This window comes from Lissotriton helveticus, chromosome 5_1, assembly GCF_964261635.1.
Source record: "Lissotriton helveticus chromosome 5_1, aLisHel1.1, whole genome shotgun sequence".
Taxonomy (NCBI): Eukaryota; Metazoa; Chordata; class Amphibia; order Caudata; family Salamandridae; genus Lissotriton; species Lissotriton helveticus.
The window spans coordinates 1,047,093,823-1,047,108,815 of NC_136065.1; the positions used below are offsets into that span (position 1 = coordinate 1,047,093,823).

At 41.5% G+C, this 14,993-nt stretch overlaps 1 protein-coding gene across 1 annotated transcript in view; it reads left to right on the forward strand.

Annotated features, from left to right (window-relative positions):
- Positions 1-1,295: 1,295 nt before the first annotated feature.
- Positions 1,296-14,993, forward strand: part of RRP12 (ribosomal RNA processing 12 homolog) — a 521,209-nt gene continuing 507,511 nt past the window's right edge. Inside the window, exon 1 of the mRNA XM_078643584.1 lies at positions 1,296-1,502. Coding sequence (XP_078499710.1) covers positions 1,364-1,502 — 139 coding nt within the window. The 5' untranslated portion in view covers positions 1,296-1,363. The remainder of the gene's footprint in view (positions 1,503-14,993) is intronic.

The following is a 14,993-nucleotide window of genomic DNA, read 5'->3' on the forward strand; positions in this document are numbered from 1 at the left end:
GGTCTATAGGTGGCAAGTAAGCATTTTAAAGCACACTGGGTAAGAAATATTGCTTTCAGCATAGCAAGGTTTAATACCAACTTTATGGTTCTTAATGGATTGTAGCACAATGATAAGCAAATTGTTACATATTTGTTTGTTATAGACAGTACGGTGTACAATGCCAAGTTCTACGGTATACCCCAATCTATGACAAACTATTATTTCCAGACTAGGCCAGTTGCATCAACCTAATAGGACTTAAAAACAAGCAATAAAAATGCAATAGGTCTCGCCCTTCATTAAGTTTAAGCCATTAGCTTTGTTATACAATACCATCAGCAAAGCAAATGGCTTCAACTCAATCAAATGCGAGACCTATTGCATTTTCAATGCTTGTTAGATATATGGTACAGAAGGGAGAAATATAGAATGTTATTGGTTTTCCTAATATTTTTACCAGCCTGGACATAACTGACCAGGTGGCAATCCTATCTGCTATTAATAAATTATCACTCAGTGTCACAAATAATGCATTGAAATCTCCCATGTAAGCACATAGAAAACCTGGCAATGTCACTCCGTATACAAACTGAAAACACTTCTGACTAGTGCTTTAAAAACATACACAAAATGTATTGGGTACACTGTTACAAATGATAACAACATGTACATGAACCGTTTTCCTGCCTCTGAAATTGAAGAATTCCTAAAAGGTTTTAGCCCTACAACATGGTACCTATTGTTGGCACATTTTATTAGCGAAGTTGATACTCTAGTTCTTCTTTACAAGTCTTTAAAGCTACTTATGGGGTTGTTGCCTACTTCTGGCGAATCGCATGCCCCAGTCAGAGCATAGCCACAAAAGAAAGACCATACACGGTAACTTAGACGTAGGCTTTGTGCCTAAAATACAGCGGCCATATTGAATTTCAAAATGTGCTCTGGATATCAAGAAAAATAGTCAGGAAAAATAATCAAACCAATAGTTTACATAGTCTTTATGAAGTCATACAAATCGTTCAAACGTGACAAATTGTTTTAGCATATTGTTATGACCAGTCAATATTTACAAAGAGTGAAAACTGTTATTTCTGCCAAATAGCTACCACTTTTAAAGATATTTTTTCTCAATGTAAAGTTATTTTTAGCTTGTAACCTGCTTTTATACATTTTGTTTTCTCTGTACACAAAGTATTCCACCGAACTACCAATATTGCCGTTTTAAAATGGCTACAATGTTTTCATTACATTACAAGCTGCGGCAAGCATTACGGGGCTTGTCCTTCTTTTGTGTTCATGCCCTTTAGTGTTTGCATGCACGTGTGGTGCCTGGTCCCTCTCCTTACCCTGCTGCCTCTGTACCCTGCTGCCGGTAGACATCATGGGGAAGACCGGGAAACTGCGCTCAGGCACGGCCGGCAAGCTAAAGCGCTGGAAAAAGGGACATAGCAGCGACTCCAACCCTGCCGCCCGACAGCACCGTGAGGCTGCAAGGAGCCGCTTTTTCAGCCGTCCTGCAGGTAGGAGAATTAACACTTGGTGGTCTTGGAAAGTTGGATGTACCAGCAGATTTCTTAATGGTCCCTTAATAGAGAGATGGTGTTAAATTTGGGAGCATTCGCTGGCGTTTGAAGCACATACATGGTGAATTTATTGAGTGGCTCTGACTATAGAAACTGTCACTGTCATTTAGGGCATGATCAGGGTTCATACTTCACTCCATGTCATTTTTAGCCTCGGGCTTCCAGTCTCAGTATAATGTGCTATGGTATTTGGTGTTATATAGCGCGTACTACTCCCGACGATGCGCCGAAGCACTTTGCCGGCTGAAGGCGACCGTGGAAATGTCATTATGCTTAAAGAGTTAGTGTTTCTAACTAATCATTTGCATCGTAAGCAATGTGTACGGCAGATGTCGTGCTGTTGGCAGTTTGTAATGCTGCTATATTACTTAACTGACTATTTTGGAAGCAATTTGTCAAGTATTTGAAAATTTTTGGTATGCTTGTTGTAATCGGTCTGTTATGCTACTTGTGTATTTTGCACAGTTAGTTAAGCGGATGCAGTAGTTTTTTTCTCTTTCAACTGTGCAAGGCAGGGTGATAATTATCTCTGAAGTTTGAAAGTATTAGTGGTGCATAGAATCTTAACCGATTAATGGTGTTGCTTGAAACAAGTTTACTGTCATTTTGAAATGTAATTAATACAGTGAAGTAGTTATGCCACATATTCGTTTTAGACCGCATTTATTTTAACATGGATGCAGTTTTAGGTGTTCTGCTAATTCTCCCTCCCAATCAGTGTCCCCTTGCAAACCACCCCTCCCCTTGTTTCTGCAGAGCTTCGAGTGAACGACGTCAATGATTTAAAATAAATTATTGGGTTAGGAAGCGTGTATTGTGAATGAAGCTTCCATCGTGTGCCCAAAGTATCCTATTCAAGGAATTCCATTGAAAGTTCCTATGAAGGCAAGTTAGTTGTATGAGCCATTGTTTGAGAAATGTTGAATTTTATGTTGATCATCATGGAGAGCAGTTGCTGAGCGAGTAGGTGGGGGATTTTTCTTACCTTAAGGAACGTGTTAGTGATTAAAGATTTTAAATGTTACGTTGCTGTTTTGCAAATGAACTAAACCATGATCACACCATGTTGAATTTGCAGAATCTAGTAATAGAATGTGATTTGTGTTTAAAAGCTCTTGGGCTTAGTATTAAGAGACTTGTCCTGTTCATATCTTTTATGGGGCTTATTTTGTCCAGCTACTGCTGGGTGACTTTGTTTTTCTTCTAAGACTTTGATCATTTGTCCTACGTTTTTCTTATGGGGATGCTGTCAGTACACTTCGAGTTGACACTTGGGCTTTTTGTCTATACCTGACTAATCAGGGCTAATTTATATGATTCTGTATTTGAGCCTTCATGGCATTTCGATGCATTTTTCTCTGTACCTCATTTACTTAAAACTCTGTTATCTATGTTTGCCTTACTTTTGATTTAGAACTCTAGAACTCCGTCATTAGTGTTTCCTTATTTATTCTGAAATGTATTTTTTCCGTGAAGAGAGTTATCTTTGATATCTAGTTCTATTATAGATTCTGGAGTCGAATGGATTGGGGTGATCAAAATATTGGGGTATAGATGATTATTGGGCGTTCGGCTCCCATAGGGACACATCCCCCGGTTGTGCGTGTTAACCACCTGTCATGCATTTCATATAGTTTGTCATGCCGGTTTCACATGCATACATACCTTCCACATGATATCCCAGCCTATGAGAGAATTACAGCTCTCTTAAGCTGGATGCATAGACAATTTAAAACAAGCATTTACAATGCAATAGGTCTCGCAACTGCGAGTTTTGGAGCTATTGGCATTGTAAATGGCAATGCCGTTTATAAAAAATTAAAAGGCATTGTCATTTACAATTCTAAAAGCAACACCTATTGCATTGCAGAGCGTGGTGTCCGCACTCATTAAGTAAAGAAAAAAAGAACGCGATGTCCCTGAAGCGGGCGCCGCGCTCGGTATTACATTTTAAAAAATTATAAATTTAACGAGAGCGGTGTCCGTGAAGTGTGCGCCTTGCTCGGTATTAAATTAAAATAAATAAATAAGCTCAGTGCGGTGTCCCTGAAGCGGGAGCCACGCTAAACATGCTAATACGACAAAATAACTAAACAACAAAACAATTGCCAGCACTGGATCTTACTTAACTATTTTAAGATGACCTATATGAAAAGAAGCATATTGGCCCGTTTTTCAATTTGCGTCACTAGTTTATTTATTTATTTTTGCACTAGTGGATCAAGATTTACTTTCATGAACAAAAGAAGGTTTTTTTTGTGTATGTATAAACAAAGAACAAAATACAGTAAAGCATTTACAGATAATTCATAATATACAAAACAATTTACAGAATTTACAACACATCCAAACTTTCACTCTGGCCAAACCTTTCATCCATCTACAATCATACCACAAAGCACAAATCCTTAGAGCCTACTGTCAAAAATATAGGTTCCTATATACATATATACAATTTCACATCCTGAAGTTGGTAATTAATGTGATTTCAAGGGAATTAATCCTACTTAATGAGCCCTATTTATAATAGCATTTTAATTTGACAGAAGGACCCAGAAACAGGTCAATACGACAAAATAAAGCAGCCGCCATTGTGCCCATACGTAAAAAACACAGCGAACCGTGTTGCCACTCGGGGGAAGGCCCTCTGCAAAGGTTGACTGGTCACTTTCTGTAGCTTATTGCCATATTAAACTGCTAAATTGGTACTGAGGAACAGCTAATACACAGGCAGTGTTAACAAGCCTAAAAATATCAAAATAATGAAGTAATATTGTCAGAAAATGTGCTGCTTAAATTGCATTTTCTTGCCACAAAATGTACTGAACCTTGACCCCCACCCTGCCGCATACTTCCAGTGACCCTGATGGCATGGTACACACTCGCCGGATTTCTAGGTCAAAATAATTTCGGCCAAAACATTAACTCCAAAATAACTAAAATCTCGACCGTGCATTTGAACCCCTAGAAAGTAAGAATCTGCAATTCATCCTACGAGGAATTACTTTTTCTCAAACGTAAAATGTGTGAGATATGAATCTGACTGGATTTGGGAAGAAATGCTTGTAAATCTGCGTGTTGCAGTGTTTGCTGGATATTTGTACCCAGTAAATCCCAGCACATTGGACCTGCTCACATTTCATTTGGGGATTGGACTTTATGGGTGCGGTGCGATGCCATCTAACACACGTATAATTGTGACCCTGTGGTGTTTGCACGTGGCTGCAGTTTACTGGGCCAGTCGTAAAGAGCGCCAAAGAGTGGTTGCCCAGCCTGCCCAAGTTTAACCCTCTCACCCCTAGTCTCAAATTAAACAGAAATATTTCTATCATGTATTTTGTTTCTTACTTCACCCCCTCTTATATCTCACCGATCTGTCTCTACCTCTTTCCCTCCACACCTGCTAAATCTAAGTGTATTTACTCCTCTGAACCTCACCTCCCTCTCCCTAACCGATCTCTACCTCTCCCCCTCCACTTCTGCTAAATCTTAGTGTATTTACCCATCTGTACCTCACCTCCCTCTACCTCACCTATCTCTACCTCTCCCCCTCTACACCTGCTAAATCTTAGTGTATTTACCCCTCGGCACCTCACCTCCCTCACTGATCTCCCAAGGTGGCTTGCTCTACTCCACCTCTATATATATTGTGTCCTCATCTCTTTGCACCACTCTGTGCCTACATCTAGTTCTGTCACTGGCTACCTCAACTCGTTTTCTCCCTCCTCCCCTCACTGTGCACCTCCCTGCTCTGCTCTCAACCTCGGCCTCTGCTGTACCTCACAATCCTCTCTACCTCAACCCAATATATGTTTCTTGGCGCTAGGTCCGTGCTATATAGCTATCCACACTGTGGGTGCGAGTTATGTGCCTCACAGCTCGGAGAGGGAAGGGTCATGGCTCTTCCACCGCTGAAGATGACGGCGACTTAACATACATACTATACTATTGTGCCCGTTTCAGAGGCGCTATATACAAGTAACTAAGTGGGGGTTACCTGCTCTCCGCGGCTCCTGTCTGTTAAAGTGTTGACTAAGGTCACCATGGATAGGTGTAATCGCCAACAGTGGCTGCACCCAAGAATCAGACCCTCGAAAATGACAACTCTGCGCTATACGAATCACTGCAAATGACAACGTAGCGCTATACCAATCACTGCTTGCCACCTTTCTGCTGCGCGTCACCTAGGCATCAATTATATAGCGGGAGTGTTTGCTCCCCTTCAGTCCAATGCTCACTCGTCTTTTCTTTTTTTACATTACCTTCTCTGTTTTCTTCCTTAAAACCCCTATCCTGTGCATTCACAGGAGGACCATGGCAGAGTACATATACCGCAAAAGACACAGCCGATGCTCTGCCTTCTGTGCACTGGTACTGAACCTGACCAGTTCATAGTATCCAAGAAGAACGTTGAACTAGCAGAGAGGGTTAATGCACCCGCTCCAGAAGACTGTGAGCTACATCCCGCTTCTGATCAGGGCGGGACAAGCTCGAACTTTCATCCTTCGGAGGTCCATGAAACGACAGTTCACGTGCTATAGCACAAATATTGCATGCCTCGCAGAGCGAGGACCATCAGGAGAGTTTTATTCTCAGTACCAGAATAGCAGGGGGTGATTCATTTCAGGAGGGTGAAGGGTAAATAAAAGAAAAAGCCGAGCTTCAAAAATACTTTCACACGCAAGCACACACAACATCACCGTTATTATAACACCCACTGAAATCCGCTTTGCCAGTGCTCGTGAGTCACGTCCGGCACTTAGCGCATGAGTGATTCAGCTGCAGAGCCGCCACAGCCTTCTTAGTTGTTTTCATGCAAATTGTGAAGCGGGAACGGAGAAATAGGGCTGTGTGTTTTCTAAGGGTGCTGCATGCGAGGCATGCATAAAAAAGGCGCGAGGACCCCAGGGATGTTAGAAGCAACGCACAGGTATACATTTTTAAAACAAGCAGAGCTGCAAAAATACTTGTATTTCACACGCAAGCACACACAACATCAAACCTCATTTAAAGCTGAAATAAGGGATCAGATTCAAGCTCCTGCTTACAGCTGAAACAAGTCAGGTGGCACACTATGCTAACTGCAGCCAGCCTGTTTATCAGCGCCGCGCGCCTCCTGAACAGCGTCTCGCGCCCCTCTGCAGACTCCCCCTGCATTCCAAAGTCGGTCACGTGAATTGTTCACAAGTCGCGCGCCGCGATCCGGCTTTGTCTGCCATGATGTGTAATGCAAAAGCGCACGCGCCCAACGTTATCCTACGGGAAAACGCGCGCAGCCAGGTCTTGTAGCCACTTTCCAATCGTTGTCGGCTGAGCCGACAGCTATAGTTCTCTGGCGAGAACGCGCTTCGCGCGTTTCTAGCAGAGACCTAAAAAGGCCCTATCAATGTGGATTTCTCTATTGCATCTCCTCATTTAGTATCAGGAGACCTAATTTGGTCATACAGTTTTCTTGCATGCTTTATGCAATTACAATTGTGGTGTTAGTGTGCAAGGCAACATAAATTTAAAGGGTGACAAGAAGCAGAGTTTTCGTAGAGACTGAAAACTGGATACACTGTTGTGAACACCAATCTGCCGACTTTATCGGTCTTTATAGCAAGACTAAGAGATGAGCTGAGACATTATTAAGTTGGTTTGAATGGTAAATTAAAAGAAATTAATAAAAACATTAAATATGCAGTCCTATTCACATTTTGTGATGAAAGTGTAATTTCAATACATGGAACTGAAAATTATACAATCCAGTGGTCTGGGATGGGTCCCTAAATGCAACACAACACACACAGACAAGAGGCAGGGTTTTCATATGATTGGTTACTGGGCATCCTTTTGTGAAATTCTTCATACTGGGCAAGGAATCATGAGAGTGTAGGCACGTTTTTACTAATTAATAATAATGCTTAATAGTAAATGTGGCTCAGTTAGCATGACTAGGCTTTAGTCACAATGCATTGACAACTATTAATATTTGTAGAATAGTAGTGCACATTTAGTTTATGAGAGTAAGTATTTTTCTCTCTCTCTGTATTCTTGTATGGTTTTCCAATTCAGGCAAGTCATTGAAAAGAACCCTCATTCTTTGGTGTCTCGAATGTAATATTTGTACTGTGTCAAGGAAGCAATGCAAAGGAGTTTTCTTTATTTTTTAACTTCTCAAGGTGTCCTGCTACGGTACTGTGAATGTCATTCGCTAGCTGAACAAACAGTTCTGTTTTTGTTACGTAAAATGTCAGTTTGTTTCCTTAATTTTGCATAGCCTGTCCTATAGAATGTGTCGGGAAGTAGGTGTCTCTCTAAGTATGTCATTTACTAGATTAATGAGTGGTTTACGTTTTAGAAACATTAATAGTATAACATAGCATGCCATGAAGTGGCTTCTTTAGCCCGAGCCCTTATAAAAGCTGTGCTAATGTAAACACTAACCAGTTATTTTGGTGCTTTCCACCTGAGCAGGCTCTGCTTTAGTCTGTTTATTGATTTAGTACTTAGACATTCCTTCAGAGACTAACCCTATGTTAGTTCTCTTGCAGAATAATACTTAGATTTTTTTTGATTAACACAAATTCGTGAGGTCGGAAGCAAGATGGCGCATCGTAGACGCTGCTGAGAGGTCGCTCCCGATTGAGCACTGAACTCAGTGAGGCACTGGCGTTTCGCCGAGCTGAAAATACGAATTGAATGCCGTATGGCATAAAGAAAGTGCATAAGCATACCAGGACTGCCGGATTGCCAGATTGATGATTCGGCTCGCTGCGGTTTTTGATAAACGTGGAGACAAGTTGGGCTGCGTTAGCGCCGAGCTGAGCTGAGCTGAGCTGCCGCGGCCGCTGCTGCCTGAGTGCTTCGCTCTGCCGCTCCATCGCCCGAGGCTGAGGCTGTGTGAGGCTGTGTAAGGCTGTGCAGGTGTTCCACATTTGGCGCACTTTCGTCACGGAGATAGCTCCCAGTGTGCGGATTCGATAGAGGAGCCGCAGGAGAGTGCGGTCACGGCTCCAGCGGGGCTGTTTGCCCGTTTCTTCTTGGCCGCTCATTGGAGCTCTGTTTTCTTGGAAGTGCCCCCTGAGGAGCCCCGAAATAGCTGTTGAGGGCGAAAACGAGAAGCTGCGATGAGTTGCAGTGCTTAATTGATAGGAGGACTTGTTGCAGGGGGAGAGGGGAGAGAGACTTAAGGCTTGTTGCTCGCGGCTATTTCTGGCTGTTTGCTGATTCACGGAAAAGCGAAAGAGCAGCGTCGATGACGTGTAAAAACCCAGTACGGCAGAACCGAGTGGGGAAAGGTGTTCCCTCGGGTGAAAGCACAGAAGAGGGGTCCGCTCTGGTATTTAAAATGATTAAGCCAATTTCACCTGCAGTAGTTGCAAGGACGCCGCGGCGTGTTGTCAATGCTCCGGAAAGCCTCGGTGACACAGAGAGTAAGGCTGGCAAGCCTCCACCTACACCCCGCACCTTCTTTCTCCTTTTACGCCTTCCAAAGATAGCATCTCCTCATCAACTCTAAAAGATAAAGACAAAAACAAAAACTTAGCAGCCGGGAAAGCTTAAATGAATACTTTGGGCTTAGATGGTGAAGGCTGTCTTGTATCCGTTGCTGAGACAGAACTTAGTAAACTGACGGGAGCAGCTATCGCTAGCAAGAGCCCGGATGTGGAGGCCGAGGTAGTCTCGGAACATAGGAAAACGTCGGGGGGAATAGGGGAACTAGGGGGGGGCAAATGGAATATTGGCGGAACAAGCGGAAAAGCAAGAGGAAAAGCAAGTGGAAGAGCCTGAAACACCCCTTGTAAACGCTGCCCCTCCATCTCCATCTCCACAATCTTCTGAACCCATCCACTCTATGCAATTGGATAGTGACACCAATGCAGGGTTAATTAAGGAACCTACTCTGGCGGGGGCAGGGATAGGGGCAGTGGCAATGGCAATGGCGGCAGCTGCTGCTCCAATAGAAATAATAACCGAAAATACCAGCATTTCCCTGCCAGCGCCAGCAACAGAACAGCCCCCGGCGTTAGACCAGAGCATAGGCGAGCTGAGATTAAATGGAGAGTGTGCTATGGTGCCAGAGGAAAAGCTGGACAATGACTCTAATGATGAGTATGAGTATGAGGAGCTCCTCGAGGAAGAGGGAGGGTTCGAAAAACATGCCATATCTGAAGTTAAAGATAATAACCCATCGGGCTTCAAGAAATGGGGAAGGAAAAAAAACAAAGCATAGAAAGGGGGGAGGAAATTGAAACCTGCAATGTTAGCCTCAACATCAGTACCAACAATCACAGCAGGGAAATTTATCAAAGACCAAACACCTCTACTTAAGTGGATGCAACCTCGAGGGGGTATTAAGAATATTGCTCTGTGCTTTCCAGGAACTATTCCCACAGAATGTGGCATCTTAAAAAAACCAGCAAAATTCTCCCGTAAAAAATGGGGGTTTACTAGATCAAGATTTAAATCTAGAGTCATTGGAGGTAATTTCAAAGGCAACCTCCGATGATATTATACCATCTACTAGCCATATTCAACCGAATTTTAATGGCAAATCACCGGTTAGTTCTGCTCTTGGCTGCGAGGTCCTTCCTTTGCAATATGCAACATCCTCTCACTCTCCTAATGCATCTTCTGATATTTCTTCCCTGGATTTAATTTTAAAAACTTTAATGATACATAAGCAAGAGACTCAACAACATTTTCTTCAATTAAGGGAAGGCCATAGTAAGATGCAATCTAGCTTGCAGGAAGTTACCAATAAACTGAACGGGGTAACGCAAGAGATTGATGGATTACAACAGAGGGTTGTTGAAGTGGAGGAAACGCTAGCTACTACTACGGCCCAAACAGGTCAACATAATGAAGCAATCGGGGCCCTACAGAATAAAGTGGAAGAATTGGAAAACATGCAGAGGCGACAAAATCTGAGACTTTTTGGAATACCCGAGGGATCAGAGGGCTCAGATGCCAGGGCCTATCTGGTCAAATTATTCAAAAGGGCATTTCCGGACCTGTCTGATTGGGATTGGGACTCCCAACTGCAGCGGGTGCATATATTACCTATAATTCCAAGAAACAAGGAAAGCAAATATCCACGTCCAATTATGATCTACTTCGGTAACTATCTGCTAAGACAAGCAGTCTCAATTAAAGCCAGACCAAATACTCCAGTGACACTGGACAATATAACTTTTTTTTGTTAAATCTGACCTCAGTAAGATAACTATGGATAAAAGATGGGGGCTGCGTAAATTGACTGATCCTTTCAAATCTAAGGGTGCTACAGTTTTCCATCAAGAACCTGCTCGTCTCAAAGTTATGAAATCTGGTCATACTTACTTTTTCAATGATGTAAAGGAGGCTGAGCAATTACTTGCAAAAATGAATTTAAATGCTTAAAAATAGGCCGATGAAGGAAAGGAAGAAAAGAGAGAGAGAGGGGGAGTAGCAACAAAATGGAAGGGAAAGAAATTCTAGATCAATTATCAATGCTTACCGTAAATTCACTGGGGCACTTTATTTTTGCTAGTGATTCTTGATTTTTTACGTTTGAGGTTAATACGGAGAGATGTGGTTCTCGGGGAGACCTCTCTGACTGGCTGCCCTTTGAGCGGCAGCAGAAGATGGGGGTAGGCTTCCGGGTAGATACGGGGAGGGGGTGCTTTAAGGGTTGTGGGGGTAGGAGGGGGGGAAAGTATTGAAAAGGACAAGACAAGTTTAAGGATGATTGACTTTGTAGTTCATAGACTAATAATGAGCTTGAATTTAAGGAAAGGTGCAGTTTACTTTGATTTTGTAATTAGTCAGTATGTTGCGTTTTAGATGTTTAGCCTGGAACGTTTCAGGCTTGAATAACAAAAATAAAAGAAATTTGGTATATGAAGAATTGAAAATATATGATCCACATATGGTTTTGTTAACGGAAACGCATATATGCTTTAAAGATAAGAAGCTATTGGGCCAATTGGGATACGAGATGGTGATATGTACTAGTTTAAATGCTCCTATTCGAGGTGTGGCTATTTTGAAAAAGCGACAATTACGTGTAGAAGTGATCAAATCTGCTGCGGACAACGGGGGTCGTTGGGCAATTACCCAATTGCAGGTGGAAAATCGTAAATATGTTTTTTGTGCTATTTATGGGCCCAATATCGATGACCCATATATTTTTGATTGGTTAAACTTGGAACTACTTGCATGGGAGGGGGAACTTATCTTGATGGGGGATTTCAATTGTGTGCTAGACTATGATTTGGATGTTACAAAGAGAGGTATATTTCGACGTATGCGTAAAACCAGGGCCGCAATTTTAGAACTAGCAAGGATACACAATGTTAAAGACGTATGGAGGAATTTGTTTCCCGACATATCTGGATATACTTATTATTCTCCACCTCATAAACGGTGCTCACGAATAGATCTGGCTTGGGCATCGGATGAAATTATTGATTCAGGACGTATGGAGATCTTCCCAAGGGTTTCATCCGATCATAGTCCTATACTTTTCATATTTAATATTGTTCAAAAGGCACCCGAACTCAGACCCTTTACGTTCTCTAGATATTTGTTAACAGACTTAGTATTTGTAGCTAAGCTTAAGGAACATATTAAAGAATTTATTGAAATTAATATTAACACTGCCAATCTCCTATCAGTTTGGGACGCCTGTAAAGCTTCTATCAGGGGAGTGGCGCAGCAATACGTATTTAAACAAAATTCTATACGTAAGAGAGACTGAGGCTATCCTAGCTAATATTTTATTACTTGAAAAACAATTAGATGACATACTTAAAGCTGATGAGCTGAACGCGCAAAATATAGCTCAATTAGAAACTAAACTTGTTATTCAGCGTTCAACTTTTAAAAGCTCTCTTAGGGAGAAAAACAGTCAGAAAATTATTAAATATAAACTATCTCAATATGAATGTGGGGATAGAGTTGGGAAGCTTTTGGCTTATAAAGTCGCAGATGATCGTGCAACAACCCTAGTTAAAGCTATTAAGGGTCCCCATAATACTCTATATACTCAACCAGCACAAATTCTGGGACAATTTGTCTCATATTATGAAAATTTATATACCCCTGAGAGCAGATGCACTGAGGGCCAGATACAATCCTATATCAATAAGAATTTGCCTGCAGAATATACTTGGAACAGACATACATCGATCAATTGGAAGAGGAGGTTCAGAGCTTCATCTTGCTGTTACCTCTCTTCCATCTAATAAAGCCGTTGGTGAGGATACACTTCCCATAGAGTTATATAAAACTTGTGCAGATGAAATTCTACCACTTCTCTCCTCGGTAATTAATTTAATTGTTGTTACTGGGAAGGCCCCGGATTCATGGAAGACAGCTAAAATTATGTTCTTCTTAAAAAAAAATAAACTTCCTGTGGAGTGTGGGTCTTATAGACCTATATCTGATAAATACCGACGCTAAAGTTTATTCTCAACTTTCAGCAATGCGAATAGCTCCTCTTATGCCCCAATTGGTGAATGATCAACAGCATGGCTTTGTTACTGGAAGAGACACCACCACACATGTTAACATGGCTATTACTGCTTTCGATGTGGCCACGACTAATCTCACCCCACTCGGTATGATACTTTTAGACACAGAGAAGGTGTTCGACCAAGTGGGGTGGGATTATTTGTGGGGAGTCCTAAGGCAATTTGGTTTTAAAGGGCGCTTCTTGAGAAGTATACAGGCATTATATAAGGACCCTAATGCCAAAATTAGCTATGCTGGGGTACTTTCACCAACTTTTTCAATTTTGCGGGGGACGCGGCAGGGATGCCCGCTATCACCCCTGCTTTTTGCTCTTTCCATGGAGCCATTTATCAATGCTTTGGAAGCTCAAGCCAAGATTGCCCCTATCGTGCATGAAGGTAAAACCTTAAAAATTACCGCATATGCGGATGATCTAGCTATTTATACTACCAATGTCGTGGATGCATTAAAAGGGATAACAGCAGAAGCTAATAATTTTGGGACCATCTCAGGCTATAAATTAAATATAAATAAAACACAAGTCATTATGAACTATCAGGCTAACTTACCAGTGCAAGGACTCTGCCAATCTGCAGTATATCTAGGGGTAAAGATATCATCTAAAATTGCTGATATAAATTCATTAAATTACGATCCTCTATTAAAAGAAGTGACCAATCTCTTGAAAAAATGGCACAAGATCCCATTAAACCTCCTAGGTCGTATGAATTTGATCAAGATGAACATCCTGCCGAAGTTTTTATATCTTTTCCGTTCCATACCTTGTCGCGTTAATAACCTATGTTTTAAAAAATTAGATGGCATTTTAAATAGTTTCATTTGGGGCTATAAGAAGGCTCGAAGGTCATGACAATATTAAAATTTCCATCTGAAAAGGGAGGTTTGAACTTCCCTGATTTCAGAGCTTATTTTTTTGCTTCCTTTCTAGGCCGGCTTCGTAGCCTATTTGCCATTAATAATCAATATTTTTTTCACCAATTTATTCTCGGTGGTCACTCAAAACAATTCCTGGCAAAAGTAAAAGACCCAAATTACTTCAAACGTGTAAAATTTAAGACTGCGAGAGATGCAGTATTTATATGGAAACAGATGTTGACTAAGTGTAATACTTCCTTTTTCCATAATGAGCTGCCAATATGGGACAATCCTGGACTTCCAGACATTTTTAGAGATAAAATTGGTCGAGAATGGGCTAATTATGGTATTGAGACATTAGGAGATTTGTATGGTACCGATGTTTTTTTACAATTTGCAACATTGCAACTTCTGTATAAATTGCCTGAAAAAATGAGATATAAATATATTCAAATTAGGGACTACTTAATACGTAAAATGAATCTGATAGAGATTACTAGCTCAGATACATGGACTTGTTTCTATTCTGCGAATAGAAAATCATGAATTAGTATGGGATACAAGTGTCTCAGTCAAAATAGTTTTGATGAAGCCCCGAGATTGGCGCTAAAATGGACTGCTAGTTTAGGATCTAATGTGACAACCCAGAATATCTCTGTTGCCTTAGTTAATATCAGCAAAGTCGTCCAGTTTTCTAGTTTGAAACTCCAATCGTACAGGACGATTAGCCAACATTACTCCATTAAAAATTTCAAAATGGTCACAAAACAACTTCAATAACGATCGTACTAAGGCCCAGATGTAGGTAAATTTTATTTTACCACCTCTTAAATACCGCATCATACCGACTCGGTATTTCAGAGGTGGTAAAATAAAAGTACCGAGATGTAGGTAAATGCAGATGTGCAATTACCGAATCGGAAACTGTCGGTATTTTCCGATGCGGTAAATACCGACCAGTTAATGCCCATTCATTCCTATGGGCTTTGAAGCCCATAGGATTGATTGAGCATTTACCGGTCGGTATTTACCGCATCGGAAAATAGCGACTGTCACAAGGGTGCAGGGGGTGTC